This window comes from Bipolaris maydis, assembly GCF_028858645.1.
Source record: "Bipolaris maydis strain C4 unplaced genomic scaffold PSV08scaffold_10, whole genome shotgun sequence".
NCBI classification, from domain to species: domain Eukaryota; kingdom Fungi; phylum Ascomycota; class Dothideomycetes; order Pleosporales; family Pleosporaceae; genus Bipolaris; species Bipolaris maydis.
In genome coordinates this window covers 161153-188165 of record NW_027093866.1, presented here as the reverse complement: position 1 = coordinate 188165, position 27013 = coordinate 161153, and the positions used below count along the sequence as shown (strand labels likewise).

Below are 27013 nucleotides of genomic sequence, written 5' to 3'. Positions count from 1 at the left end.
GGAGCGCAGTCTTGGCTCTTGTACTTAAGTATATGGTAGGTGTGTAGGTCTCATTGATTCCTCCTCCTCATCATCCTTCAAGCAACTCAACCTTGAACATCAGGAAAAAACACAAGGAAAAATGGGTCTCAAGTCTCTTCTCGTCGCGGCCTTGGCTACCGTTGCTGTTGCAACACCTATTCCTGATCCTTTGAACGTGATTAGGCAGAGTGGGCCTGCTGCAGGACAGGTATGCAGATCTGCTTGCGTTTCTTAACGCAACACTCTGCCCGTGTATCCAAGCTAACATATCCAAAGGTCATCACTAAATGCGTAGCACCTGGTCAAATTGCCCTCGCCTACGATGATGGTCCATCACAGCTAACCCAGCAACTTGTCAACACTTTGAATGCAGGCGGTGCCAAGGCAACCTTCTTTGTCACGGGCACACTGTACGGCTGTATCTACAACCAAAAAACCGCACTCCAAAACGCATACAAGTCGGGCCACCAAATCGCCTCCCACACATGGACGCACCCGCAGAACTTTGGCTCACTATCTTCAAACGATTTGACCAGCCAGATGTCGCGTCTTGAGCAGGCCCTCGTCAACATTATTGGCGTCAAGCCCACGTACATGCGACCCCCTTACCTTGCTACGGGTGGCAATGTGCTACCAACCATGCGCAACCTGGGCTACCGCGTCATCACTTCTGATGTTGACAGTGAAGACTGGAACGGCAAGACCCCCCAGCAGAGCCAGCAGAAGTTCCAGCAGGCGGGTGCCGGTGGCAACGGACACATTACTCTCATGCACGAGAGTGAGTATTCCATTCCAAGTTTCTTCTAGAAAACTAAAAAAAAAAGAGGGGAGGGGAGGGGAGACGAAGAACATGCACTGACAATCTTGCTAGCCTACTCCTCCACTGTCAACACACTGACGCCCTGGTTGATCAACTGGGCCAAGAACAACAACCTTAAGTTGGTAACTGTTGGTAAGTTGGGCTGCTCTAAAATTTCTAGTGGCGCAAGACTAACAGGTTGCAGCCCAGTGCCTTGGAGACAATTCGGGTGCTTACAAGAGCGGCACCCCGAACGGCGCGGGCAGCTGCTAAACCCGAAGCGGGACCAAGATTTTGTAAATAGGCTAACAGAGGTTGTTGACTTTGGCCAAGGAAACTGTTACCGCCCTTCTTTTCGCTATGAATATTTTGAAACTATTTTACGGCCTCAATCTATCTCTTTTGCTGTGTCCGTTCACCTGGGTTCATCTGACGACTGAAAGTCGATATTGATATGCATTCTATTGTGCAAAAACTAGATATTGCGAGTTCTAAGGGTGAAAAGCTCCTGTTGATGCTCCACCAAAACCGTCAAGCAGCGTGTAAGGCCAAATAAGCTCTTCGCCAAGTCGCTCCAAATACATGGCACGTATGTAGCTTTTCGCTGGTGGATGTTGGTAAACCGTCGTCTTGACTGGGCCATATCTTCCAATCATCTTGAAATACAGCCTGACCAATTTTCTTCATCTTTCGTAGTAAAACGCTTTCCGGATTGCCAGCGTCCTTTGCACGATGCTTGTAGAATTCCACCCCTGCAGTTTTGTTTGCGTATCATCCTTTCAAAAAAAACATCGGACTTTTCCATTTGTCTCTTCAAATTTCTCCAAATTCGCTCCATCTTCCTCTAATACGTCACTGGCTTCTCCCGGTTCCCATAGCTGCTTCCAAGTCCAGGGTCAACACCAACACGCTCCTGCTTCTCGTTCTGACTAATGATGTACCAGGCATGAATCACACCTGGGATCCATCCGAGTATGTCCAACGCGATGTTAATCAGAAGGTCTGCACTGCAGCCACGCACGATTAGGACGGGCAGGAAGGGCAGCCAAATGGCAAGAAAGTAGAGTAAAACGGTACTCTTTGGGTCATGTCAGCGGCGGGGTCAGAGAAAATGAGCTGTGGGTAGGAGGGTACGAACGGTGCTTGATGGCATTGTGTGGTGTATGCTGTTTGTAGATCTGGATACAATAGGAGAGGCGTGCATCAAGTTTTGTCGGACTTGAAAGTGGATGTTAACTAATTTTCGTTTGCAGCTGAATCCAGATGCACAGGTAGAATGTAATTGGGACATATTTATATTGGTCTCCGACGCCACAGTTTGGTGTGAATGCGATGACGAAGACCAAGAACCAAACTAGTTGCCTTGAGGAGGGGTGGGGCATGGCGTGGCATCTCTCTTCCGGATATTCAATCTTGTCTTGCATATACTGCCGTTGACGGCGCTACAAGATGCATGCAGCTCTGCGTCAACTATCAGCCCATGGTACCATGACAGCTCCAAGCTTCTTGGAACAAGCAAAAGAAGCGACTAGCCAGTCCCGGTTTGCATTGGTTGCCCCAAGGCCAAAGGATCGCCCAAAACGTCTGTTTTAGCGCCACAGAGTGGCGCAGGTTGTTGCTATTCGGGTTGCATTGCTGAAGCATTGTGTTGTCTGGGTGTTGAGACTGCATACCAGTGTCGGACTGGCAAGGGCATCATCTCCCCACGCAGCACGCAAAGCTAGAGAAAGGATGCGTGTATCCGTTTGAGCCATTTCGAAGGAGACCATGAAGCAGAAAGATTTTTCTTTGATCTGATTCTAGTGTAAAAAGCGAGCATATGGAATTGTGCTACGGAGCTGTCAACCCTTGACATCCACCTGCTATTGATCCGAAGATGGGGAGTTCTCGAACGTGTCAGTCCGGGTCTGAAACAAGGACATAGATACAAACACGAGCACTTGGCACGGGGTAGCCTAGACCATGGCCATGCTTGGAAAAAAAAATCACCCTTGATCGAGAGGATGACGTCACTCAAGAACAGACGCCGCAACAGACTTGACATGAGATTGATCAATTTGATTCCTCTGGGAAAATAGCCTGCTTTTCCAGAAAAGGAGATGACTATTCTGCTATGAACTAAAACTTTTCCAAGTCCACGGGAGGGAGGTTCGACCTAGTCGATTAGGCAAAGCTAGATAGTACCTGACGACTCTTTGACAAGAGACACTACCGTAGCGCTGGCGCTAGTCTTTCTTTAGGCTCAACTGCCGCGTCATATTGTGGCTTGTCAATCAGGGAAGATCGGGTGCACCAGCCACTTCCATTTCGTATGCATATTGTACGCTAGCCTCGAAGTACAAGTGGATACTTTTACAGCTCCCAATCTTGAGGTTGACGCTATGCTTGCTCAGTATGGAGGGTAACCAGAGAAGCATTGGGTCAGGCGCTTGTTGCAATGTCTCTTCTAAGCTCGAATGCAGGGTCGCAGAGGCTAATCAAAAGAATTCGGCTTGGGGCGAAGGACTTGTGCTAAAGTCAGGGGTGAGGCATGGGGGTAGGAAAGGACACTCGTGAATGGCGGCGTCTGAATATAGGGTTGCGGTTTCGCATACGTCGTCGAGGAGAGGGCGCAGAAGGGAGTGTCGAGATGCCGATAGTGAAACTGCAAAACTGTCAGAGGCATCATCAAAATTGAAGGCGGCGAAGAAATGGCGAAAATATACATTTAGATTTTGTGGTGATATAACAATGTTATCGGGGTATCTGTAATCGGAAACTACAAGACGGGTGTGGACGTGTTTGAGAAGGGTAGCGTTTGGCTTCGAAGTGGATCTATTCTTTTCGGCAGCCGCGCCTTGAGAACAAGGTGTGAGTGGCGGGGACTATCCTAAGGTCGGAGAGGAGGGTTTAGGAGAAGGAGTTACTAATCTAATGGGCTGAGCGGGATGGGGGGTGAGGAAAGAAAAGGTAGAAATTTGGATGGGAGAAGGGAAAGGGGAAGGGCTATGTAGTAATAACATAAGACATTCGGCATCATCGTGTCGCATTATCATGAGAAGGGCAGAGAGGTGTACTGAAAATTGAAAACAAGTGAAGAAAAAAAAACAAAAGCAGTGACCCTATTGGGGTAGTGCTTTTACCATCCATTTACGAAAGGCTTTGGCCTTACTCCCTGATGCCTTGCTGGCTTGTGTATCCAAATGGCTTGCGGCAGTGAAGGCTTCGACGACGCTCATGGCGTTTGCTTCTTCGTCTTCGTTGAAGGTGATGAGGTCGAGGAATTGGCGGAGGACAATGGAGCCGAGCTTGGCGTGTGCTTGTTCGACGTAGTCGCTGTTTACGGTTTCGGCAGAGGTGCGGGCAATGACGCTCCATCCATCGGGCTTGAGGGATGCTTGGCGAGCAAGCAGTCGCTCGCTGGAGGCTAGCAGGATAAAGGCTCTTATGATTGCGTCCTTGTTTGTGATGTGATCGGGCGAGACGTCGAGGACTTCGAGGAAATCATCGAGCGAGGCGGTGCCGATGAAGGTGTGGCGGTGCTTGTATTCCAGATCGCGCTCCTGCTGGATGGCTGTTGCGGTGCCCGTCTTCTTTGGCAGGCGTTTTGGCGTGGCTGGGTGGAGGGAGCGAGTGTTTGTTGGGCTCGAGAGGCGGGAGGTTTCGCCGGGGGCATTGGCAGCCTTGATGGGGAGGCCGAGCGAGATTCTGCGCTGGTGTGTGTTTGCGGAGCGCTGGGGCTTGGATGTGTTTGCTTGCAGCTGCAGGAGCCCCTCGTTTGTCTTTGCACGGAGGGGCAGGGAGCGCGAGGCTTTTTGTGCACTGGCAAGGCGCGACTCAATGGTGGGGGTCGAGGGGGTGCGGAGGTGCGAAGGGCGGCGCTTGTGCACATGGACCGGCTCGTCGCAGTCGTCCTTGAGCGAAGGCGACTTTTGCAGGTGGTCGTAGGCAAAGTAGTCGGGGTTGTGCGCGTCTTCCTTTATTCGATCCAGCGAATAGAGGACGGGCTCTTCGAACAGGGTTGCGTCGGTGGCCAGGCCGAGAGCGTCGGCGGGGTCGATGGCCCTGGTGCGGGGGCTGGCGCGGGGGCTGGCAAACTTGAGGCCGTTGACGTCCGAAGGCATGACCCAGTGCTGGACGCCCTGCTGGGCCTTGATGTCGTGCTTGAGCTTGCCCTCGAGGGCGCTCTCCGTGTCGCTGGCCATGGAGAAGCGGCGCGGGGTGCGCGAGGGCGACGTGGGCTGGTTCTGCGTGTCGTAGCCGGCGTTGCGGAGGGCGTTGAGGATGGAGCTGTCCCCGCGGTCGAGGTAGAGCAGGCCGGTTCTCCACATGGCTGCGTGAGGGGGGAGCTTGGCTGTGGGAGCGAGGAGGCGTCGTTGTCGTCTGAGGGCTCCTGCTGCGTGCGATGGCCGTACCCAACAGTCACCCTCTACAGTCTTGTCGGACGCGGACAGGTGGGCGCGATGTGCCGCAGGCCGAGCTTTAGTACTTGGTCACGTCGTGCGTGTGTGCGAGTCGGCCGGCGCTAGTGCCCGCTTTTCACCGCCATTTTCCGCATCGTGTGGGCGTCGGGTGGAAAAGTCTGTCGCAGCCCATGCGCCCTGCTCTTTTCTTGGCCCTCCTTGCTTGTCCGCTGCCAGCTGATTTGGCCACGACTGCACACAATGCCACTCCCTGTACCTGCATGCCGAGCAGTAGGCCTGGCGCACCGCACGGCAGCCATCGCATCCCGACTCGTCCCGGCGTCGGCCATATCTGGAGGCTGGCGTGATGGCGAAGCAATGACGTGGTGGAGAGAGTGGGCCCGGCCGGCGCAGGGCTGAAGAAGAAGAGAATGCCCGTCGCCCACGCCCTCTGCGCCAGAAGCACCATCTCCAGGCCGCTCGCCTCGCCCAACTCTCCCATCGGACCATCTTCGGAACCCGTTTGCCATGGGCGAAAATCAGCGGGGCAGGTGACGGTGCAATCTGCTGCTGCTGCCATGTCCACGCGTTGCAGAGGGCACGCAGACGCCTCCATGCGGCACCATCGGCTGCCACCATCGCCCACCATGTCCACTGCCTGCTGCTCACCCACCTCTTGACCCCGCAGTGCCACGATGCTGCTCGCACGGCCGAATCGCACACTGACGCGTGCCAGGCCTGTTTCGCTCCCCAGGCTGTCATTCGTCGCCCATGCCCCCCCCCATCCAAGATGTCGTCTTTGTTGACATGCACGTGATGCTCCTAGCGTCGGGTCCATCTCGTTGCAGTCCACGAGGGCGTGGGCGTGGGTGTGGGTGTGTATTATTGTAGACACTGGTGCGGTGCTGGCAGACAACACAAGGGACGGCGCTAACCACTTGGAGCCAAGCCCAAAGCCAGTCCTGTCATCCACCACCATCACCTCCTCCTCCTCCTCCTTGACCTGCAAGGCTACCCTCAGGCCTCAGCCTCTCTTTGCTGACTGAACAAAGCGGCCTCCCACCTTGAAACCGTCAAATCATGACATGGCTGTTGCTCGCTCATTGCACACTTGGCCTGACGCCAACATCCCCTTGTCGTGTGTGATCCAGATAGCATTCCTGTTCCGGCTTCATCGTGTCCAGATCAGGGCCACATTCCAGGAACGCCGGTGGGCATTGCCGGGAGACATGCGGGTAGTCTAGAATAGGCATCAAATTAGACCATTACCGGGTAGATGGAGCTTTCACACCCAGTCCTATATTTAGTTAGCGTACAAACTCAAGGGCAGGAAGCCTGTTCGCCGAAGAAATGAAGTAGTAGCAAGTCTCTCGCAACTCCGAGACATAGACATAGTTATATATATGTACATATACGTATCCTAACAAGGCCCGGGACAGGCCATTGTTGGGTGAAGAGCCACAAAGATGAGGAGGTAATACGGGTCCTGTCCTGACGCTCGAGATACCCATTGACAACAGCCTGGTCCTAACCCAAAACCACACAAGCTCCATGCTGCATGCCACCAAACAGGAACACCAAACACCCATGTTGCAAGAATACATGCACTGGGCCCAGGCTGACATAAGGATGCAGACCCGACGTGTTCCGCCTCCTTTGGCCGAAGCTGCTTTCACCGCTCGGCCCTGCTGGCCCGCCAACTGAGCTTCTACCACGCGTGACGTGTTGTTTGCCAGCCACCTGTATTGTCTCCAGCGGACCCGTCGACATTTAAAAGGTCGGGGCCAGTACGCGCAAGGAAGAAAAACCCTGCTCAGACAAGAGACAATCTGGGTTGCAACTGCATCGCACAGGCGAACCGACTGTGCGAGAGTGTGCCCTGTGTAGCGTCGTCGCCATGCAGCGCCAGCGGCCCGCCAGCGCTAGCCGTTCCGGGTGCTTGGCGTAAACAAACCCAAAAACAACCGAGCAGTCAGCTCGTGGAGAAAGCAATGGTGCTAGCCTCAGCAAGGACACCTTGCTCCTCCTCCTCCCTCGCCCTCAACACACTCAGTCCCTCTCCGCACCTCGAGAGAGCGAGGCCCCGAGTGTGTGTCTGCGCAGTGGGAGGGAGACTTGGAGAACAATCCAATAAACAGTCTTGTTACCCCACCCACTCACACCGCTCCAACCCTCTCCCATCGCTCCGAGTCAGCTCCGCTCATGAAATTTCCCACTGCTTTGTTTCTTCCCACCGCCCAGCGCCTCTGCAACTGATTGTACCTGTTGCAGAACACGACATTCCCAACGAACCATTGCCCTGACCCCCCGTACCCACCCGCCCTAGAGGGCGTACATAGTCATGGACGACGGTCCTCCACCTCCCCCACCTCCACATGGTGCCAATCCAAAGACAACTGGAGGCAGCCATGCTCCTCCCGAGCCCCCTCCTACCGGCGGCCTCCCCCCGGGCAACTATGACATCTTCATCATCCCTCCACATTCTTCAGGGGGTGGCTTCATATACCTGCCCAGTCTGGGTGTGCAACAGAACAGCTTCATAGCTGGTGTCCTCAGCACCATAGCCAGTATAGTCCTTTGGAAAGCTGCCGAGCCACATGTCAAACAATACTTCCTCATCGTCAGGCATGGAGTCACGACGGGCGGCAATGGTGTCATTCTGCTCGCCGTCCTCATGCTCCTTGCAGGATGGGCTTTTGGCCAGACACAGGCCGGACGGCGATTCAATGGTGGAGGCGGCTCAGCGTATGGCAATGGGCCACGCGGCGGACCAGGTGCTGGCTCAGGTGCTGGTGCCGGCAACACTGGAAGCAGCTCCAGTTACCAGCGAGCACCCCCACCACCGCCTCAGAACGGTGGCTTCCCTGGCAGTCCCCCGCCTCATGGAGGATGGGGCGGATACCGTCAATACGGCTCTGCATCGTCACCCCCTCCACAAGACGACGGGCCTTCCTCGGACGAAGAGGCTGAGCGAGCTGAAGAAGAGCGGAAGCGTGCCGAAGAGAAGGAGAAGAAGGCGAAACAGGAGGAAGAGCGCAAGCAAGCTGAAGAGGCCAAAAGAAAAAAAGAAGAGGAAGCCGAACGTAAACGTGCCGAGGAGATTGAACGTGAGCGCGCCGAGAGAGCAAAGATAGCAAAGGCACAAGAAGAGGAGCGTAAGCGTGCAGAGGAGTTCAAGCGCCAAGCAGAAGAGGCCAGAAGACAAGCTGAAGAGGCCAGAAGACAAGCAGAAGAGGTCAAGCGACAAGCTGAAGAGGCCAAAAGGCAAGCTGAGGAGGTCAGATTGAAGGAAGAAGCTAGGCTGAGGGAAGAAGCTCGGCTCAAAGAGGAAGCTCGACTCAAGGAGGAGGCAAGAATAAAGGAGGAAGCCAGACTCAAAGAAGAAGCCAGACTCAAGGAAGAGGCCAGACTCAAGGAAGAGGCCAGGCTAAAGGAGGAGGCCAGGCTCAAGGAAGAAGCCAGACTGAAGCGCGAGGCCGAGGAGAAGAAAAAAGCAGAGGAAGAGAGAAGGAGGCGTGAGGCCGAACAGCAAAGGCTTGCCGAAGAAGAGAGGCAGAGGCAAGAGGAAGCCGAACGACAGCGCATAGCAGAGGAAGAACGCAAAGCCGAGGAAGAGCGTCGCCGGGCTGAAGAAGCCCGACTAGCTGCTGAGGCGGCCAAGAAGAAGAAGGAAGAAGAGGACCGCCGGCGAGCGTGGGAGGAGCTTAAACGAGCAGAAGAAGCACGGCAGAAGAAGGAGGCAGAGCAAAAGGCCAAGGAAGAAGCAGCTAAGCTTGCGCGTGCCAAAGCCGAGAAGGAGAAGTGGGAGCAGATGCGCAAACGTGAGCGAGAGCAGCGTGAACGTGAGGCACGAGAACGCCTGGCCAAGGAGAAAGCCCGCAAGCAACAAGAGGCTTTGGAGAAGGAGAAAGCAGAGCGTGAGGCACGCGAAGCAGAAGCACGAGCTCAGATCGAAAAGGAGATTCGCGAAAAGCTCGAGGCCGAACAGAGAGCCAAGGCTGAAGAAGAGGCTGCGAAGAAGGCTGCTGCTGACAAGGCTGCTGCCGAAGCTGCCGAAGCAAAAGCGAAGCTTGAAGCAGAACTCGCTGCCGCCAAAGCGAAGGCAGATGCTGAGCGAGCTGAGCGTCTCAAAGCAGCACGTGAACGAGCTCAAAGAGACCGAGAGGCTCGTCTCAAGGCCGAAGCAGAGAAGGTCAAGGCTGAAGCAGAGAGAATCAAGGCCGAGAAGATCAAAGCTGAGAAGCTCCAAGCTGAGCAGATTAAAGCTGAGGCAGAGAGGATCAAAGCCGAAGCAGAGAGAATCAAAGCTGAAGAAGCTGCTGCCGCTGCCGCTGCCGCTGCCGCCACCGCTGCTGCCCCAGAGATCACATCGACCCGCAGATCTACTACCTATGGTGGTGTTGGTGGCGGTGAACGACTTGATCCCTATGCAGGCGTGCGAATGCCAGCTCCTTCTTCCGTCGCCTCTAGTCAATCGTCTCCTATCAAGGCTACCGTCACATCTAAGAAATCCTATGAGAAGCCCACTGCAAAGTCTTACCTCAGCAGCGAAGACGGCCAATCTTTTGTCCCGCCTCGGTCTACCGCTACTCGCTCACACGTTTCTTCCCAATACTCCGAGTCTTCCTACGCACCTTCAGAGTCAACTGCACGCACAACACCACCAGCTTCAAAAAGCGGGCCATACGCGACAGCCGATCCCCACAAGATTGTCATCAAGGCCGTCTATCTCTTCAACGACCTGTTTCCAAAGCCCGTTGCTCAACTCGTAGCCAATGTAGGAAAGGTAACCGACGGGCTCATTCTGAAGATTCAATCCGAGGGTCTTTTCATCGACGATGACGTGCGAGGCATTCCACAGCGTGAGTGGGATGTCAAGGCTTGGACGTTGAAAATGGTAGAGGTAAGTCGGCTTGTTTTTTCTTTAGGATGACTTGAGATGACGATGCTAACATGTATCTTTGTGTTAGACGGGCAAACAACCCACCAAGAACCTGCATATTCTTCGAGCCTCTGTCCGCGACGCCGACGGCAAAAAATATGTCTTCCTCATTGATGACAGCGAGAGCTGGAAACTGGCGCTTGGTCTCCAGCGTCTCCGCAAGGGCAGCCAAGTGCGTAGTCTGCAGAGTGCTCAGATGGCTCCCAATGAGATGGCACGTGTGCTCAACGCTGTGCCATTGATGGCCTTTTAATGAAGAAAAACCATGGTTATGGGTACATGTGCGAATGCCGCCAAGGGTTTTGTTGTTGACTTGTATTCTGGGAAGATGGTCAACCAAGGGTAAGGAAGGCACTCACTTGGATAAGGAAGAAGAGATGATTGCTATGATGATGAGGACGAAGAAGAAGACACAAGAAGGAAAAGAACGAGCATCCGAGCAGAGAACAAAAGTCAGCATTTGGTTTGTTGTGTTCTCTGATATCTGGGAGAATGTACCTTGGTACCAGACTGCCTTCTTTCCTTCCCTTTTTTCTAATCTGGTCTTTTATATATACCTCCCGCAGCGTCTTTAGCATGATGAGCATCAGCAACGGCGTTTTTTTTATTCTTTCATGTTTTTTTTGTACTACCTCGTTAACAGTTCAACATATTGATTTTGCTGTCGAGACATGCCTGGCCACTCATCTGTGTGTTGCTGGCTATTCGTGTGAGGAAATAAAGCTTCGTCATGTACATGTCTAACTATTTTCTTCTTTTAGTGAGAACTTGGACAAGTTCGGTGAGTCAGATCAAGTGGGTAATTGCGAGATTGAAAATTCAAGAACGATTTCATCACATCTGCATCACTTTGCCTACATGAAGGTGTCCCGGAAATTCGGATATCAGTTTTATTTGTATCTTGCCATTTTTGTTACCCGCCCGGCAAAGAAAGCCAGGATGGTATCATATCACTGCAGTACGACTACCATTTTAAGCCTCTCTACCAGTCCACTTCATGCTCTCGGATGTATCTGCTTAATATCTCAAGCGTACCACGGAGCATTTCCGAAATCGCTCTCCATGCCCTATGTGCATGCGTGTTTGCAGCTGTGCTTCAGTGCCTAAGCGATCATTAGCATCGCAGTTACCACAAGATTGCACACCTGTTCAGACTTACTTTGGCCCAGCACAGAGAAGCCCAGGTCTAGATCTTCGGCGTATCAATCGAAAGCTTGATAGCCTTGTAGACGACGACAGCCGAGCAGCCGTCGTTCAAGATGGGCTGGAGCACAGCACCAGACTTGCAGTCGGGTGCAGAGTAGACGTTGACTATTGATTTTTCCAGTCATGTTAGCCATTACTCTTTTCTTTCGTATCCCCGAGACTGTAAACCCAAGGCGTGTAAAAAGGACAATCAAGGGAGTGACTTACGAGCGTTGTAGCGAATCGACTCGTCGTGATGGACAACGCGGAGAGACTTGATGCCCGGTGCAAACTCGTAGCACGTGTCCGCGTCGACCGTCATGAAGGTGACGGGGCCATTGCAGTTGTCTTCGCCGAATACGTGCATGCGGACCTGCTTCGTACCAGCAGTAGTTGTTGGGAGGGCAACTGCAGCGCTGAGGCCGACGGCGAGACCGATGAGCGTCTTGGTGAACATGCTGTGTTGTTTCTTGGGATTTTCTTGGGATGCGTGTGTGTGTGGGAAGGTAAGAAGCAGAGACTGGAGTAGACGGCGGATCTAGTGTTTATAGGCTGTGGGTGAGAGGCACAAACAACTCGAGGTGAAGCTAAAAAGGCAGGCACGCCATAATGTTGAGGACTGGGTCCGGGCTCTGCAAACGGCAGCTGAGATAATGCAAAGATGAAAGTGAGTGAGATTGTGCCAAAGTGAAAGGAAAAGAATTCATTGTTTCGACTGGAATCACTGGGTAGGGATAGCCTCTCATTATTTTTGCCTGGATGGCTTCTTTCACGACACCACTTGCTAAACTATCAAGCGTCACAGATGCCAAGTAGGGCTGTAGAGTGGAGGATATGTCGTGGGGTTGCACAATAGATTATCCAAGTTCACGTGGTTGTGATTTTGGGCGAATTCTACATTCCAATTCACTAAGAATAAACTCAGGTAGAAGCTCACTCAGAGACTGGTTTTGCACCTGAGATTGGTTAGCCACAAATTCGGCGGGTGGAGTAATTTTCTTACCCAGCATCCATCCAATGCCCGAGGCAAGAGCCCCTGTCGCGGCATTGGTCACCATGTCCCTCCTCCGAACACGCTCTTGAGCGTCGATGCTACCAGTCTCACTTCCATCCAGACTGGCTCGACCCGAGCCAAGCTTTGGATTTGATGCAGCCTCTGCACTTCCACGCAGGGGAAAGGCCGTCTTGGAAAACGCAGCTGCAGCGCCACGTGCCACATCAAATAGACCCATAGGTGCTTCTTCAACTGCACCCCTACCGACTTCGCGACGAGGCTGCACAGTGGTTGTTTCCAGGTCAAACGTACCAGGCAGCTTTTGGTCTGCTGCGTCATTGAAGCGCTCCTCAGCTTCGTTCTCTTGAGCGAGAAGATGCATTGTTTCAGCTTCGCACTGCTGCCATACGCAAAGAACCTCTTCAAGATGTTTAGGTGGTGCTAACAGCAGCGCTTGTGAAAGCAACTCCATACGTTGCTCCAGTCTCCTTAGGTCAGGTCTCGCTGTTTTAGTGGCTTGCGACCAGCTGCTGGACAAAGATGACGAGTTGTAACGTCCAGCACGTAGAGCAGCCCGCCAGGCAACGTCCTCAGCTTCGTCTTCGTGGTTCTCGGCATCTTCTGACGTGGTTGATAAATAGTGAGATGGGGTTGGGGCAGTGCCCGAGGGCGTGGTCGGCGTCAGCCGGGTAATCACGTATGAATATGCAGTCTCGAAATCATCTTCCTCGAGAGCAGCCTCGATCGCCATTCCAATCACTCGTCGTTCGGCAGCCGCTTTCCTCGCTTCAATCTCTGCAGGGGTAAGCACAGTGTCCCATTCTTCTTCGACCATGATGGTAGATGGCATTGCGATGACTAGGTTTTGTCCAATCGACACTAGATCGTCCAGTTTCGTGTAACTACCACTATTTTGCGACAACAGCTTCCGGACCAAAGACAGAGGATTCGAGCCAACTCTAATGTTGACTGGTTGAAAGGGCACGCCATGCTGGAGTATAAGTGAGTAAAACGACATGGCGTGGGTTGCTGAAAGCAGAGCCTGGAAACGCCGAAAACGCGATGAAGAGGGAAAATGAGGGGCAAAGGCATTCAATATGTCTGCGGCACGCTTGACGCCGCCCCTATTGCGATTCCCGTTGCTTGCGTTGTCGTAGTGATGCATAGCTGAGGCGAGCACCACTTTCTCTATATCAGAGGAAAGTAGCGGTTGCTGGCCAAAGGACGGCTTGAGATAGATTTCTATGGCAAGAGGGAAGTGGTTGCTCTCAAGGAGCGCTTTCAATATTTCAGTCTCCATGGTCTTGCTATCTAGCATACCGAAGATGCCTTGGGCCTTACGATCTTCGTCGTGACGGTCAGTACCCCAGTTCCACAGCCACACCAGCTTCGATCGGATGATGCGCCACTGTTCGCTGTCGCTCTTGGAGTTGCTGTTGAGTGTATGAAGAATTTTCTGCAACATGGACATTTGCTCAGAGTAGTCGTCCCGCAGCGACATGTTTGCAATGTCTCGGATAGAGACCGGGTGGTGTAATGTGAAGAGGGTATATGAAGTGAATATGATAAGTTCCAGGATGCGAAACGCATCAGGGCCTGGCTGAGTAAGGGCATTGTCGGAGTGCAAAAGGCGCTCTTCCCTGAGCAGGGCAGTAGTTGAATCATGGAGCAGAGGGTTCTTGAGATTGTAACAAGGCAATTTGTCGACGCTTGTATTGAGGTCTTGGGGCGCATCGTAGTTGAGTAGTGTACATATCCGGTCCAACAGCGCGTGCGCAGTTTGTAGAGCGTTGATGTCACTTTGGTGAATCAGGTAGAGACATGCTAGCGCTGTGCGCGCATACTTGATCTCGAGCTGACGTTGCTGGTCATCGTCAACGTAATCACGCCCTTGCTCATAACCGCCCAAATCAATGTCCTCGGGGCCGTCCCACTCAGAAATAGCTGTTGTGATTAGGGCCAGATGATCTTTTGAGGTATGCAATAGCCATTGGAACAAACAATCCCAGTCGTCGGGTGTGTGTGGTCCCTCGTCGTCGGTTGACCCGCGCCGACGGCGGTCGTGGGCTCCACACAACCAAGGGGCAACGACACCCTTGAGATCGCGCGCAACATGGTGTGTGCTATCTTGGCTGGCATTGCATGCGTTCGAGAGTTGCAAGTCAACGGCACGACGCCCCTTGAGTGCGGCAAAGTCGTCGAGGGTGGGTGGAGGCAAGTGTGGATAGTACTCGTAGCTGAGGCGCAGGAGGGGCAGAGCAGTGGAGATGAACCAGGTACGCAGGTGCTCCGAGTGGTCGAGGAAGGGCACGACGAGGCGCGGGACGAGATCTAGCAGGCCGGTCTGGGCATCGATACGGTGGGAGCGGTGGATGAGGAAGTGGGTGAAGAGGTCCATGTCGCGGTCGGCCGCATACAGCGGATGGGCTACAGGTGGCAGCACCAGCGATTGCCTCCTCTTACGGGCGCGCGCGTCTGAGAGCTGCTCGACAGGCGCAGTGTCGACGGCGTCGGCCGGGCTGTCGCCAGGCTCGCGGGCGCCCGTGGCCAGGCCGGCGAGGAGGTGGTAGTAGGAGGCCGGGTCATGCTGCTCTGGCAGGTACGCGAGCAGGATACTGAGGCTCAACTCCAGTGGCAGGTCGCCGTCGCGCAGCGCCGTCAAGGCCTGCAGCGCAGGCGTGTTGGCGTGAGCGGCATAGTGCACGGCCAGGAGGATGCAGTGCGGGCCTGAGAGTTTCGACAGCTTGTGCAGCGCGGCCATGTCGAGGTTGAGGCAGTGGCTTTCTGATGCGCCGCCGTTCGCTACGTCAATCGCCCAGCCCCGCCACCCGCGCTAAGGCCCCTGGGCGAGGGCCCGCCTAGACAGCCGTTCCCACCACGCCCTTCACACCCACCACCCACGCACGACATGCTCCCCGGCCTGCTCTTCTTTTCCGCTTTCCCTCCATCTCCATCTGCACTCGCCCCCATCGCACTCCGTGAAACCAGACGGTCCACGGCATGCAAAAAGAACCCGTCGCCTCGACCACACGTCGTCGACGCGGGTCGTCTGCCACTTCGGGACTTGCTTCTATACCTCCTCTGCTTGCCAAGACTCACATCAAACATGCCGCGTTTCCACCACCGAAACAAAAGTGTAGCAGCCCATTGCACATGCCCGCCCGTGCAACGGCCTATGAACATTTTGGCACCTGTTGCCGAACTTGATATACCGTGAAGTCGCTGCCTGACTTTGTCTCCTTGGCTTCTGCATCTCTTCCGCTCTCCTTGCTCTGTCCATCCATCTCTAAACACCCACGACGTCGACTCAGGCACTCCTTCACCCACGCTCTTTAGCCCGTCCAACACAACGCTCCTGACTTCGCTTCTATCTTGGGGCATCTCCTGCTCCGTCTCTTCATCATGTACATCGACACTGCGGCTGCCAACAGTCGCTCAATGCGACCCCAAATCATAATATCCCCATCTCCATACAATGAACGCTCCACGCCGCTTTTGGAAAGCTTCATAGGCCAGGCTTCAGAAGCACCACCCACATATCTTGAAGCCACCACCCCTGGCCTGTACACGAGTCGCCAGAGCAGGGGCGAGGGCGCCAGGCTACTCTCCTTCGATGGCCAAGAAGCCAGGGATGCAACTTTCAAAGAAGACCAGTATGACGGCCGAACTCTGAGGCAGCGCTGCATGAGGAATACGTGGGTCAAGCTGCTTGCTGCAGTGCTTTGCTTCATGTTTCTTGTCGCCATGCTGGCTTTGATGGCGGCAGCTGTGTCGGTTCGAAGGGACAGGCCAGTACGTGACATTTGCTGGGCAAACAACAATGTGCTTGAACAACGCTAACCTTCACAAAGGGCGTAGTATCTGCTCCCGAAACTTCAGCCGAGGCTGCAGAAGCCGACTCGTTTGATCGGCCAGACCTCATTGCCATCCCATGGCCAGCGCAATCATCAACAGCCCAGCCCCCGGCATCAGGAGACTCTGCCCAAGTCTTTCCAATCCGATGGCCTTCAAAATGTGGCAAGGAGTACAGTGTCAGGACTGAGTGGTACGATTTTGGCAAACCTAGCGAGCTAAACATTCACGAGGCGATACATCAGTTGGACGGTTCCTATAAACGCGTGGCTGGCTGGATACACATTGCCCAAGCACCTGCAGAGCAAGCCCCTGGTACTGTTCAAGTCAAGATGTCATATGCAATCTCGTCAACAGTCGATGTCAACAGCGTCCCCTACACACAGACTGCATCAGGACTAACAATCGGCGACCCCTCTTTTCCCGACGGCTTCGACGGCGTACGGGCTGGTAAAGCTTGCCTTGGTATGTCGGTGGTTGTTTACGTAGCGCCTGGAGTCTCGATGAAGACACTCAAAGTCTCTTCCAACCACATGGGCATGCAGGTTCATAATGGTGCCAACTTTACCGTCACTGACTCGACATCAATCTCTCTCACCACCGGTACACTGGATGCTGGAGCGTTCTATTCGCGCCAAACTCACCTGCAAACCATTTCTGGCTCTATCAGTGGCATGTACGCCCTTTTCGATCTTCTTTCTGTCAAGACAAAGAGCGGCTCTGTCAACATCAACATTGAGCCTCAAGAAGCTGCCAACGGGCCATCCAACCCTGCAGTTTTCATGGTCGATACTCTATCCGGCAGCATACGTACCGATTTCAAACGAAAGCATATCCCCGAACGAGACTATCAGACCTTTATCAACACAACCGTCGGTTCAGTCGATGGTACCTTCATCCACGGCTCGCGAACTGAAATCAACTCAATCGCAGGTCTTGTAACAGCCGACATCTTGCCTTTCAAATCGGGGGATTATCAATCGGAGATATACACACAGACACACTCAGGTCAAACGTCGCTGACACTACGCACTCCATACAAGGCGAAAAAGACACCGATGACTGGTCTTGTCAGCACGCATCTGAGCACTTCTGGAGCCCTCGACATCACCTATCCGGAAGAGTGGACGGGTCATGTTGATGGAACTTCTCTTAACGGAGCGCTGCATCTGCAAGGCAAGGGGCTAGAACTGCTCAACGAAAACGATACGCCTGGCAAAAATCACGTCGAAGCGAAGAAGGGCGATGGCACTAGTACGTTGAGTTTCGACACTACTAGCGGAGAATGTGAAATCAAAATCGGAAAACTGTGAGAGACGGGCACGGTTTATGTGTGGAACGACAGTGAAATGTGTATCAAACTCGGAATGGGGCGGGAAAGTTCTTTTTTTAGTGCGGCAAGTCCTGGATGGTGGACTGGAGGCTTGGTCCCCAGTATCCACTACATGACCTGGACAAAAAGGCCGCTTAGTATGTATACCCTGTGAAACTAGTGTATTTCGTCCATAGATGCGACGTAGAACAATATCTGATAATGACCTCCTCTTTCTATCTTCGGTCCGACCAGACGATGCAATATGCAGACTCCCTGGATAATAACAAGGCTGTACTCTCGTCTTACCCACCATACACCCCACACTATCTGCTCGGACGAATTCAGACAGATTCCAGGTGACACATGCCAGAACAGCCATACCCATCAAACAGGCAATCTTGTTGTTCCATGGCTTTATTTTGAAAGGGACAGGGAGAGAAGAAAAACCACATAGATCAGACACTTCATGAATCGCACACATTCCATACAGCAAAAAAAGAGAGATCTGAATCTCTCCCCATACGTACCACGATTTACACACATATGCCGTGTCAAATCCCGCACCCATGCCTCTTTTATTTTTTTCCCCCTCCCTGTTTCTCCCCACCCCTTTTTTTTACCCCACTTCAAAGTACCAAGGCATGAAGTAGGGCTGAAAAAAAAGTCGAGCTTGTCGGAGGGGTACGTGCGTATATACATGCTTTGTTACCAATAGTCTTCTTGTAGTTCTACTGATAAGGTTGTTCTTTTTTTATTTCACTTGGCGATGCACAGGGAAGGGGAAGGGGGAGGGGTCTGTCTATCTTTTTTTTCCCTGCGTAGTGTTGTGTAGAGTAATAGTGTTTGTGCTATATGGAAGGGGGTTGAGGCTGGTCCGCGTATGTTTTGTTCATGATTGTTTTGTAGATGGTTTTGCATGCCCGGTTTTAGGGGGTGGAGGGGTTATGTAGCTTGAGGGTGATAGTGTAGGTGTGGCGGGAAATTTGGTTCGGGGTTGAACATGTTTTATTCACTGTGTTTTGTAGGTGGTTTTGTATGCCGCTTCTTAGGGTGGACAGGTGAAAAAAAAGGGGGGGGGATATGCTGGATAAGCACTATCATGTCTACGGGTGGATCGCGAGAGGAAGATCTTCATCGGTACGGGTGTCTGTGTTATTTTGATGCATCAGGGATGTGTTGATCGTATATTCGGTCCTCCAGAGTCTTTTGTTGAGCGCAGGGCTTGCCTGTGTAGATCAAAGAGAATGACGACTGTGTGTGTACACGTATAGAGATTACGACATGATCTACACCAGCAAGTCAACGATAGGCCTAACTGAAGCCAGAAATCGAGATGATTAGATCAATGCCATTCTTCCTGAAGTTTCAAATCAGAATCGGGGTTGATCGAGTACTCTTCGTAGACGGGTTTTGAATCCTCACAGCAGTGTCCAGCCTGGTCAAGAGTGGGGCAAAGCAAAACGACGGAGAATAATGCAACAGCAAACAATAGCCAGACACTTTTGCAAGACTATGCTTCGACTGGAAACAAGGTCGCACTAATCACACTGTTTTGGCAAAACCTCACGTGTGTTCAGGGCGGGCAAGTGTTGGGTGAAAGTGGGCAAGGCAGTGCATAGCGTTTAGGAAGTCGACATCCAAAATTAGGAGCTTTACGCAGGTAGCTTGGGCCAGGCATGGACATGCCTTGCTTGTCTAAGGCAGCATTAAGACTGATAGCATGCAGCACCTTGTAGCGCATCCTCCGGCTTGGCTTCTGCTGCACGAAATCTACTTAGTTCATGCTCTCTGGTATGTCTTTCGGCACGATGGTTAATTTAGACATCTTGGAGGCTCAAAACCCTGTTACAAGCCCAGGCTCGGCACTATTAGGCAAGTCAGATAGCTAGGTTCATGAGTACGTGGGGACAGGGCGCGATACACTCAGCCATGCGGCGTGGCGAAGCTACGGCTCCATTCGTGTACTGGCAACCCCCAGATGATACTAGAAGGGGATATACATGCAGGCTTCACGCCACGCTGCACCCCATACTGGCAATTCCAATTACACACATAGTTGATCGGCCGCTGTCACTTGTCAACATGACTCGATAGCAGGTGTGAGAGCCTGTCATGGCCCGCACCTCAGCAAGGCCACCAGGTAGACAGCTTGACTAGGTACATACACAGCACAACACATGTACATTCATAGTAGCTGTGCAGCACTACATCCTTCCACAGTACAGCCCACGCTCTTGCACAACAAACGGCGCCCGAGCTGGTGGAGCGAGATTAAGAGGCCACTAAGGATAGTACGGTTCGGCGAGGATGCGGTCCGTCTGAGGGGGCATAAACAGAAGGCGTCAAGGTTGCAGAGGAGGGATACTCGGCCACCGCGACCGCACAACGGGTCCGCCGCGCAATTGCTCTCGGCGAGTCATTACGAGAACATGTGAGGATTGTGGTGATGGTGCGGTACATGTTGCGGTCAGAGTGGGTCGCAAGTGCCCCTGGGCGTGTGTCAGGAGTGTTTCGCCCTCGTCGCGACACGGTAAAAGGCGTGGGGCTGAATGGATTCGGTCGCTGACCTCATCCGCCTCCCTCACCAAAAACTACGCGCCACAGGCGACCCAACCAACCTCATCCCCAATCAGCGGCCCATCCCCGTCGTCGGGATATCCCTCCGCCCAATTCAGCACAGTCTTCCTGATGCGATGAAACGGCCTGCCAGCCCACCCCAATCGTGTTGATACATGGGCAGGTTGCACATTTCCCAGGCATATTCTTCCTTCACCCCATCCATCCTCCTTCACTGGCTCTACACCATCTTCTGGCCAGCGCTGAAACCTGGCTTCGGATCGCGGAGAGAAAGCCATGGCTTGCCCGCCCAGCTCGACTGCTGTCTGCACCAACATGGCCCCTGTCGGTGTTAGAGTTGATGGCCAACGACTGCTGCCATCGCTCCATCCATGTCCACAGCCACCCACTTGTGCCATGGCGACTTGGGGCGCCTGCTGCCCTCCGCCGAGGAGATCTCTCCGAGTAAGCCGGGAGGAATGATGGAGACAATGACTGGTGCGACCGTTCCGAGTGCGTCTAATCGCCGTTTGGAATCCCAGCAGCCTTGCGCGCGGTCCACCGCCCACCACATCCATCCCCGCTAGACTCTCTTTTGGGTGAACGCTTCTGCTCTGTCCGTTCCAGATCACCTGCAGCCAAGGCGCGTCGCGACACTTCTTTCAAACTTGAATCGAAGCGGTTCCGTTGCGTCAATCGCACACATCGTCGCTCTTTGTTGTTCCTCTCGGATGTTGCGAACCCGTACGCATCATATAGCCTAACAGCCCCTCCAGCCGTCTTTCCTCCTATTTGGCCCTTCACTCTTTAGGACCCGACCCAACTATCTTTGTAAACATTTCTTTCTTTTGGAGCCGGCTCCATTCGCGCTGGTTGCGTTGTTGGGAACTTTTGTTCTCGTACACTCTTTTGAAGAAAACCCCACACTTACCACACTATCCAATCTTATTCACTTCCGCGCTTGCTCATCATATTAGCCCTCGACTATATCGCCTTAGACCTTCATTTGACTAGTCATCCCTACTTTCGCTACCAATGTAAGTGGCCCGCGTCCTCCGCTCGCTCCCCCCCGGATTCCTTGACAGACACCCATCTTGAACCTCTTGTCGACGCCACACTCCTCGTCATAGTCACAATCTCTTTGACTATCTGCTTACCGTCTGGCCCAAGTAGAATATCCTCAGACTCCATCAAGACTGTTGTATATAGCAGATTGGCTACTAGAAGATGAACTATCACACCGTCCAACAGTAAGCCTTACCCAACACTACTCAACCAGCGATGCACATCTAAGCAAAATAACCTGTTTTATAGATACAGGCCATCGCCTAATAGACAACACACGATGGGCCACCCCTCTCCCACGCCCGGAACTCAGATGATGTACCCTTACGGGGGCCTTGCCCCACAAGGACAGCAACAGCAACATCCACAGAACCTACTGCAAATGTCCAGACCATCGCCACCACAACCGTCATGGGCGATACCGCAGCCTCACCCTCCGTACTATGGTGCGCCAAGAGGTCCTGTCGTGGGTGGTAGACAAGATTCGGGGCACTCACTGGCGCGAACAGATGTGAATGTAACCCAGCCAGCTGTCACAAGCAGCGACTTCTACAGCAACAGCATGGCGCCCCCTACATCGCTGGCACCTACTGATTTCTTTCCGGGTGTCATCGATACAAGTAAGGTCCATGACCGAGCAGTTATAGATGCCGTACTAACAACCGCAGGTCCATGGGGTCAGAAGGTTTGCGAAGAGTTGGAATCATTTCCTTCCCTGGATCCAGATGTCACCGACTTCAGCAACGGTATCATGGGACACGACGAGAATACACCCATCATCGACCTGCGCCAATACAATGGCATGCCACAACAGGAGCATGACAGCATGGCAAATTTGAACCCGAACACTACCCGACGCCTATCAGAGTCTTCTTTCTCAATGTCGAGCACAGGTGGTGTGCTTCCAGAGCCAGTAGCTTACGAGGACTTGGGTACTTCGGAGCCAGTGTCATATCCCGCCGAGTATGACACATGGAGCCGCCCAGAACCAAGTCAGAGCCATCTCCTATCCCCGCTTGCGTCACCATGTCGTCCTCAGTACGACGGTGTGGTGAGAAGCGGGAGTCGCTCGCGCGCCTCGCCAGCACCGCACAATAATGTGCGGTCGTCGCCATATACACTCGACAGTGGCCGTTTCAAAAGATGGTCTACCGGACACGCGCCAACGTCAACCCCCACCAATGCCCGAACAGTATCCCAAGTACCGAACCACTTTACGCCATACGGCCCAAGGATGAATCCCCACCATTCCATGCCAACCTACCCTTCAGGTGCATACAACAACTACGGGATGGCTGCCCAGAACGTCTTGTATTCGCAGACAAACCCTCAGCATACCAACACCCCACCATACTTTGCAGCACAAGATCAATCGCCCTACCATCTTGAAGTGCCTCGACCACTGCCTTCTCAGGGCCTCTTCCGTCTGCTTCAGAGTAATGCAGACCGCCATGGTGGCTGTTCATCCCACTTTGCTGACCTTTCGGATCCCCCAGACCTATACTCATCACTACACGAAGAAGCCTCGAACCCGCCTGAGTCTGACATGAACCCATCGGACCCAGACCTTATCCCGCACGAGCAAGATCTTCGATTCGTGGGTGACTTGTACACTCCACGATGGGTACGCGGACATGGAAACAAGCGTGAAGGTTGGTGCGGGCTCTGCAAACCAGGACGATGGCTAGTTCTGAAGAACAGTGCATTCTGGTATGACAAATCGTTTACGCATGGTGTTAGTGCAGCTACCGGCGCAGCATTCCAAGGTCCACAGGAGACTCGCAGGACAGAAGGTAATCTGGATGTCTGGGAAGGACTTTGCGGAAGCTGCGGAGAATGGATAGCGCTGGTAAGCAACAAGAAAAAGGGAACGACATGGTTCCGCCATGCGTACAAGGTAAGTCTTCTGCGAATTGGATTCGCTCGACCAGACTGGTCACCTTGACAAATATTCAACTGTACTTACCTGAAACGCAGTGCCACACACACCCAAAAGTCAAAGACGGCCCAAAAAGGCGTCGGGAGACACAAGCTGGGCGAGTTCGCGCAGCGTCATCTGCCTCGTCGACCTCGTCTCCGTACCCGTTCAAGCATGACACATTGCAAGCAGACCCGACTTCTCATCGACATTCCACACCCACTCCGATCCCAGGGAGCGCATCACTACAATCATATGGCAGGCCTTTGCCAACGTCTACGCCGACATCGACCCCTCGACCTAGCAGTTCGTGCCATCCAGGCAGTGCTGCGTATCCCACGCCTTCTTCAGCAACACCAACGATGCAGTCACTCCGAACGCCCACGATCGCATCGGCCAACCTGAGTCACATGGATCAAACCACTAGGCAAGAGTCTGTTGTTGGCATGTTCACAACGCCATTACAAAGTCTACCAAACTTCCCCAACCATCAGTACACGCCAGACTTAGCACACCAAGTAAGCGAACCAGAGCTCGTTGGTATACGAACGACCACAGTCGCATTGAACTCGATAGCGAGTATGATATGAGGTTGCCATGGTGGAACTGAAGGGTGACAGTGCGCCATCTTCACTGATTTGTGTTTGTTGTTTCCATGTTTGTTGAGCAAAATCATTTCACTCGTACCACTCCCAGCAGCCCTAACTCTCAATGGCAAAGGCGTTCTTTGTAATTCCCGAGCATCAAGCGTATGGTTTTCAAGCAAAGTCGGTTTTATTCTTCTTCTCTGAAGCGTTCTTGTTTATACAGCGTTACTTTAGGTTTTGGTCACGCCGAGTTGGCGCCAGCGAGCGGTAGTCACGAGGTCATGACTTTTTTCCCCCAGCATCTAGTTAGATTAGTTTTGGCTTTGTCGTTATCTCGAGAATCCTTGCCACTCTTCATAGCACTTGAGTAAATTCCCCCTCGCAGTTCATGTTATAGACTTGCTTTCAGCGATTCAATATTTCCAAGGATAATTCAAATGCCACAATCCCCTTTCTCTCTCTCTCTCTCTCTCGTTCTTTCTTTTTGTTTTGTTTACAGGCTCCGTTCAAACAGCAAAAGTGGTCAAGGTATAGCAACTACGCCTGGTTCGGCAATCAATGCGAATGGTAGCTCCCAATATATTTTACCCCCACTTCTAGCCCTACGACTTCAGCCACCGGAAAGAAGCACTCCCAGTCCCTAGAAGTAAGATAGCCTCGGCATGCCAAACATCCTCGCTGGCGTCACACAGCCTCATGTTTCGGATAGCAGGATCTGACACCACACACGGAAAAACTCACTGAAACGCAAGGTGCACGAGCACGAAATGTACCGGTCATCAAGATACGTACCCAGAAAGCGGAGTTAGGGGTAGCACGGTGACGTGGGGCTGGGCTGGTAGAAGGGATTGCGTACATTGAAAATGTATCTTGCCATTGGGCATGGTTTATTTTTGTGGATTTTTTCGTTCGGGTCGATGGTTGGTTGGTGGAGGTTTTAAGGGTTGAGAATCTTGATACACCCTTGCTTATAGAGACACACCCGGACAATTAGATCTTGCTTGATCTTGATGTGATCTTGATTGTGGTGTGAGACGCCTTGATTATTCGTCCTGCCGTTGGAGTGGTCTGACATCCTCGACGATTATCAGACCTCAGAGCCTCCGCAACAGTGCCAGATCCGGGGTTTGCAGGCTTCAAGGCAGACGAGATAGATTCGTAACCATTGCGGTGCATGATTCGAGTTTTGTTTTGTTCAGTTCGAAAGAGGCATTTGGTCTCGAGATACTGAATTTATGTTGCACATGCACAACCCAGCTTGCCAAGATTCTTCAAGCGATGATATGCTTCTGTAACCATGGAATTTGCTGACTCTGGCGCAAGCCCTAGCATGTCATTGGCGTTGTACGTCCCAAATGGCGCCGATGAATTCAGCTGGTCATCGTAGAGTATGTTCCGCTCGGGCAAAGCAAGTCCCGAATCAGGATAGCCTCTCTCGATCCACTTCGGCCCTTCTTCAACGCATTCTTCTACGCCATAACTCCCAACAGCAAACTCTTGACCAGTCATCTCCTCGACAGACTTGAGGGCTTGGTTGGCTGATATGGTAGCACCAGCAGCATAGATGTACTGGTTTTTGGTCTTTTCCCAATGGGCAAGCAGTCGAGCTACAACCTGACCTACTCTTGCTAGGCTAGACGCCGCAAACAACCCCATACCTGTGCCATGAAAAGTAGCACTTTGCCATTCCATGTTAACGCCCATGTTATCATTGACGATTTTGGTGTCCAGCGTATATCCTGTAGCAACTGCCATCCACCCGAAATTCGGACTAGCATCTGACAGGTTCTTGAGATGATTAATGGCTTTTGCTCGTTCTGCATGCTTGGGTAGGCGGGCCTGTAGCTGCTTGTTCAGACTATCATGACTGGACTCATTAGGGACAAATCGCTTGACCCTCGCGGCTATCACAGCGTTGATTATGCTAATCTGTAGGTCCGAATCTCCGCCTGCAATTGTGTTTAGGATGATATCACAGCCAGCAAATGCTGACTGCAATGCTGCTGGATTAAAATCAGAGGTTTTGTGTTGCACTGGCAACTTATGGGGATTTGGCGGAAGAGCGAGTGGTTGAGAGGGATACGTTAGTAATCTTGTAGTTGCAGTCATCAGATGATGATGATGATGTCTGTTGTGAGCATAGTAGAGCGGAGATGATGGAATGGCAAAGATGTCCGTTGTACAGGCAAGTCAGCGGGCCATGACAAACCATCAGGCGCACCATCTACCTTACGCCAAGTATCAAGATGTTTTCGATGGCCATCTTGGTGTGAAGAGTAAAGAAGAGGAAGGTCAGGTCCGGGGATGGAAAGTGGTGATGCCAAGCGCGGTGCACGGACGCGGTATGTTCCGAGCGGCAGCTGTGCGAGCTTTTGCGGACCGGCAGTAGCAACACCACCACCACGAAACCTCCCGCGACCGCAACGCCATCATCGCTCATCTCCCGGGGCTCGCAAGACCTGATCCAGTGCGTCAATTGCCCCTTTCGAAAGCTCCAACACCGCCATTGGACCCCCGCAGCAGCGCGCTGACCCGCAACAGCCCAGATAGCCCATCATGAACGCCCGTTTCCTCCGTCCCTTTGCCAGGGCTGCCTTCCGCGCCCCCACGGCTGTCCGCCCCGCCGCCATGGCACGCCCTGCTCTCGTCGCCAGCCAGACCAAGAAGACCGAGGTCAGCCCACAGCAGATGGTGAGGATGGCCCCTAGTTGATTGCGCGGGGAGTGTTGGGAAACTGACCATTGAACAATAGACGGTCCTCAAGTCTGCCATGCCCCAGCTCATCCCCTTCTTCTTCGTCAACGAGACCACCGTGGCCTTTATCCTCCTGCCATCGCTCATCTACGTCTTCTCCAAGTACATCTTGCCCCAGCGTGTGCGCCTGTTCGCTGCCCGCCTCTTCATCAGCAAGTTGTGAGCGAGGAGTGTCGAGTTGAAGCAAAGAGCACATACACAGGGCGATAGAAAGCCAAGGATGCCCATGTACCAGTAGTGGGAATATGCTCGTAGACAAATCAATGGCATTGCACGAAGAGTGTCCGCATTTTTATCTGGCGCACTTGCTGACCGATCATGTTGTTTTTTGACAGAGTAAAATGATAAAAATGAGTGTCGCTTGCCGCATGTGAGCAAATAAGGTGATCAAGGGTAATATCTAAATGTATAACAGTCAAAGGACGAGACGAGGAAATAGGGTGACTTATTAATTCACTAGCAATGTCCATCGTGCATGGGGTTTAGGGCGTGCTGGATGAGATGACAGTCTCATAAGAGTGGAGGTCACATGTTGCACGCTGCAAATTGTTTGAGTTGAGCGTAGAGTAGTACGATGCAGGTACAATGTTGGCATGGAGAAGATATGTATTTATCGATAACAGTGGGGCGCCTTCCCTTCTTG

At 52.9% G+C, this 27013-nt stretch overlaps 10 protein-coding genes across 10 annotated transcripts; 5 read left to right on the top strand and 5 right to left on the bottom strand.

Moving 5' to 3' along the window:
• The first annotated feature begins 81 nt into the window (after nt 1-81).
• PSV08DRAFT_377254 (carbohydrate esterase family 4 protein) lies at nt 82-1121 on the top strand. The gene is made up of 4 exons (XM_066093333.1): nt 82-209; nt 230-799; nt 893-973; nt 1026-1121. The coding sequence occupies exons 1-4, from the start codon at nt 122-124 to the stop codon at nt 1091-1093; spliced, it is 807 nt and encodes a 268-aa protein (XP_065948763.1). The 5' UTR covers nt 82-121; the 3' UTR covers nt 1094-1121.
• A 543-nt stretch (nt 1122-1664) lies between these two features.
• Nucleotides 1665-1973, bottom strand: PSV08DRAFT_353219 (uncharacterized protein; the record flags this gene model as incomplete). The annotated part of the gene is made up of 2 exons (XM_014217922.1): nt 1665-1898; nt 1959-1973. 2 exons carry the CDS (start codon nt 1971-1973, stop codon nt 1665-1667), a joined length of 249 nt encoding a protein of 82 aa, XP_014073397.1.
• A 1632-nt stretch (nt 1974-3605) lies between these two features.
• PSV08DRAFT_311724 (uncharacterized protein) lies at nt 3606-5246 on the bottom strand. Its single transcript, XM_014217908.2, has one exon. It carries the CDS (start codon nt 5128-5130, stop codon nt 3922-3924), a length of 1209 nt encoding a protein of 402 aa, XP_014073383.1. The 5' UTR covers nt 5131-5246; the 3' UTR covers nt 3606-3921.
• A 2203-nt stretch (nt 5247-7449) lies between these two features.
• Nucleotides 7450-10560, top strand: PSV08DRAFT_410801 (uncharacterized protein). Its single transcript, XM_066093871.1, has 3 exons — nt 7450-9394; nt 9566-10105; nt 10173-10560. The coding sequence occupies exons 1-3, from the start codon at nt 7544-7546 to the stop codon at nt 10395-10397; spliced, it is 2616 nt and encodes an 871-aa protein (XP_065948762.1). The 5' UTR covers nt 7450-7543; the 3' UTR covers nt 10398-10560.
• A 770-nt stretch (nt 10561-11330) lies between these two features.
• On the bottom strand, nt 11331-11786 carry PSV08DRAFT_248933 (uncharacterized protein; the record flags this gene model as incomplete). Its single annotated transcript, XM_014217971.1, has 2 exons — nt 11331-11455; nt 11558-11786. The coding sequence occupies 2 exons, from the start codon at nt 11784-11786 to the stop codon at nt 11331-11333; spliced, it is 354 nt and encodes a 117-aa protein (XP_014073446.1).
• Nucleotides 11787-12166: 380 nt separating this feature from the next.
• Nucleotides 12167-15506, bottom strand: PSV08DRAFT_205482 (secretory pathway protein Sec39-domain-containing protein; the record flags this gene model as incomplete). Its single annotated transcript, XM_014217970.2, has 3 exons — nt 12167-12285; nt 12333-15156; nt 15225-15506. 3 exons carry the CDS (start codon nt 15504-15506, stop codon nt 12263-12265), a joined length of 3129 nt encoding a protein of 1042 aa, XP_014073445.2. The 3' UTR covers nt 12167-12262.
• A 219-nt stretch (nt 15507-15725) lies between these two features.
• On the top strand, nt 15726-17566 carry PSV08DRAFT_403141 (uncharacterized protein; the record flags this gene model as incomplete). The annotated part of the gene is made up of 2 exons (XM_014217969.2): nt 15726-16115; nt 16175-17566. The coding sequence occupies 2 exons, from the start codon at nt 15726-15728 to the stop codon at nt 17486-17488; spliced, it is 1704 nt and encodes a 567-aa protein (XP_014073444.1). The 3' UTR covers nt 17489-17566.
• Nucleotides 17567-19490: 1924 nt separating this feature from the next.
• PSV08DRAFT_410798 (uncharacterized protein) lies at nt 19491-23685 on the top strand (the record flags this gene model as incomplete). The annotated part of the gene is made up of 10 exons (XM_066093870.1): nt 19491-19524; nt 19711-19806; nt 19838-19966; nt 20095-20212; nt 20308-20440; nt 20499-20559; nt 20674-20737; nt 21367-21731; nt 21780-23008; nt 23089-23685. The coding sequence occupies 10 exons, from the start codon at nt 19491-19493 to the stop codon at nt 23617-23619; spliced, it is 2760 nt and encodes a 919-aa protein (XP_065948761.1). The 3' UTR covers nt 23620-23685.
• A 1164-nt stretch (nt 23686-24849) lies between these two features.
• Nucleotides 24850-25894, bottom strand: PSV08DRAFT_363612 (uncharacterized protein; the record flags this gene model as incomplete). Its single annotated transcript, XM_014217928.1, has 1 exon — nt 24850-25894. The coding sequence occupies exon 1, from the start codon at nt 25723-25725 to the stop codon at nt 24850-24852; it is 876 nt and encodes a 291-aa protein (XP_014073403.1). The 5' UTR covers nt 25726-25894.
• A 121-nt stretch (nt 25895-26015) lies between these two features.
• PSV08DRAFT_226204 (fungal ATP synthase protein 8-domain-containing protein) lies at nt 26016-26682 on the top strand. Its single transcript, XM_014217968.2, has 3 exons — nt 26016-26083; nt 26158-26307; nt 26369-26682. The coding sequence occupies exons 2-3, from the start codon at nt 26173-26175 to the stop codon at nt 26531-26533; spliced, it is 300 nt and encodes a 99-aa protein (XP_014073443.1). The 5' UTR covers nt 26016-26083; nt 26158-26172; the 3' UTR covers nt 26534-26682.
• The last annotated feature ends 331 nt before the right edge of the window (nt 26683-27013 follow it).

Bases quoted from the DNA above. Each gene is read 5' to 3' on its own strand.
- PSV08DRAFT_410801 (XM_066093871.1), top strand. From the start codon at position 7,544: ATGGACGACGGTCCTCCACCTCCCCCACCTCCACATGGTGCCAATCCA. The intron at 9,395-9,565 runs GTCAAGGCTGAA...GCTGCCCCAGAG, and splicing joins TCAAGGCCGAAGCAGAGAAG to ATCACATCGACCCGCAGATC. The intron at 10,106-10,172 runs GTAAGTCGGCTT...TCTTTGTGTTAG, and splicing joins GGACGTTGAAAATGGTAGAG to ACGGGCAAACAACCCACCAA.
- PSV08DRAFT_311724 (XM_014217908.2), bottom strand. From the start codon at position 5,130: ATGTGGAGAACCGGCCTGCTCTACCTCGACCGCGGGGACAGCTCCATC.
- PSV08DRAFT_226204 (XM_014217968.2), top strand. From the start codon at position 26,173: ATGAACGCCCGTTTCCTCCGTCCCTTTGCCAGGGCTGCCTTCCGCGCC. The intron at 26,308-26,368 runs GTGAGGATGGCC...ATTGAACAATAG, and splicing joins AGGTCAGCCCACAGCAGATG to ACGGTCCTCAAGTCTGCCAT.
- PSV08DRAFT_377254 (XM_066093333.1), top strand. From the start codon at position 122: ATGGGTCTCAAGTCTCTTCTCGTCGCGGCCTTGGCTACCGTTGCTGTT. The intron at 800-892 runs GTGAGTATTCCA...CAATCTTGCTAG, and splicing joins CATTACTCTCATGCACGAGA to CCTACTCCTCCACTGTCAAC. The intron at 974-1,025 runs GTAAGTTGGGCT...AACAGGTTGCAG, and splicing joins CCTTAAGTTGGTAACTGTTG to CCCAGTGCCTTGGAGACAAT.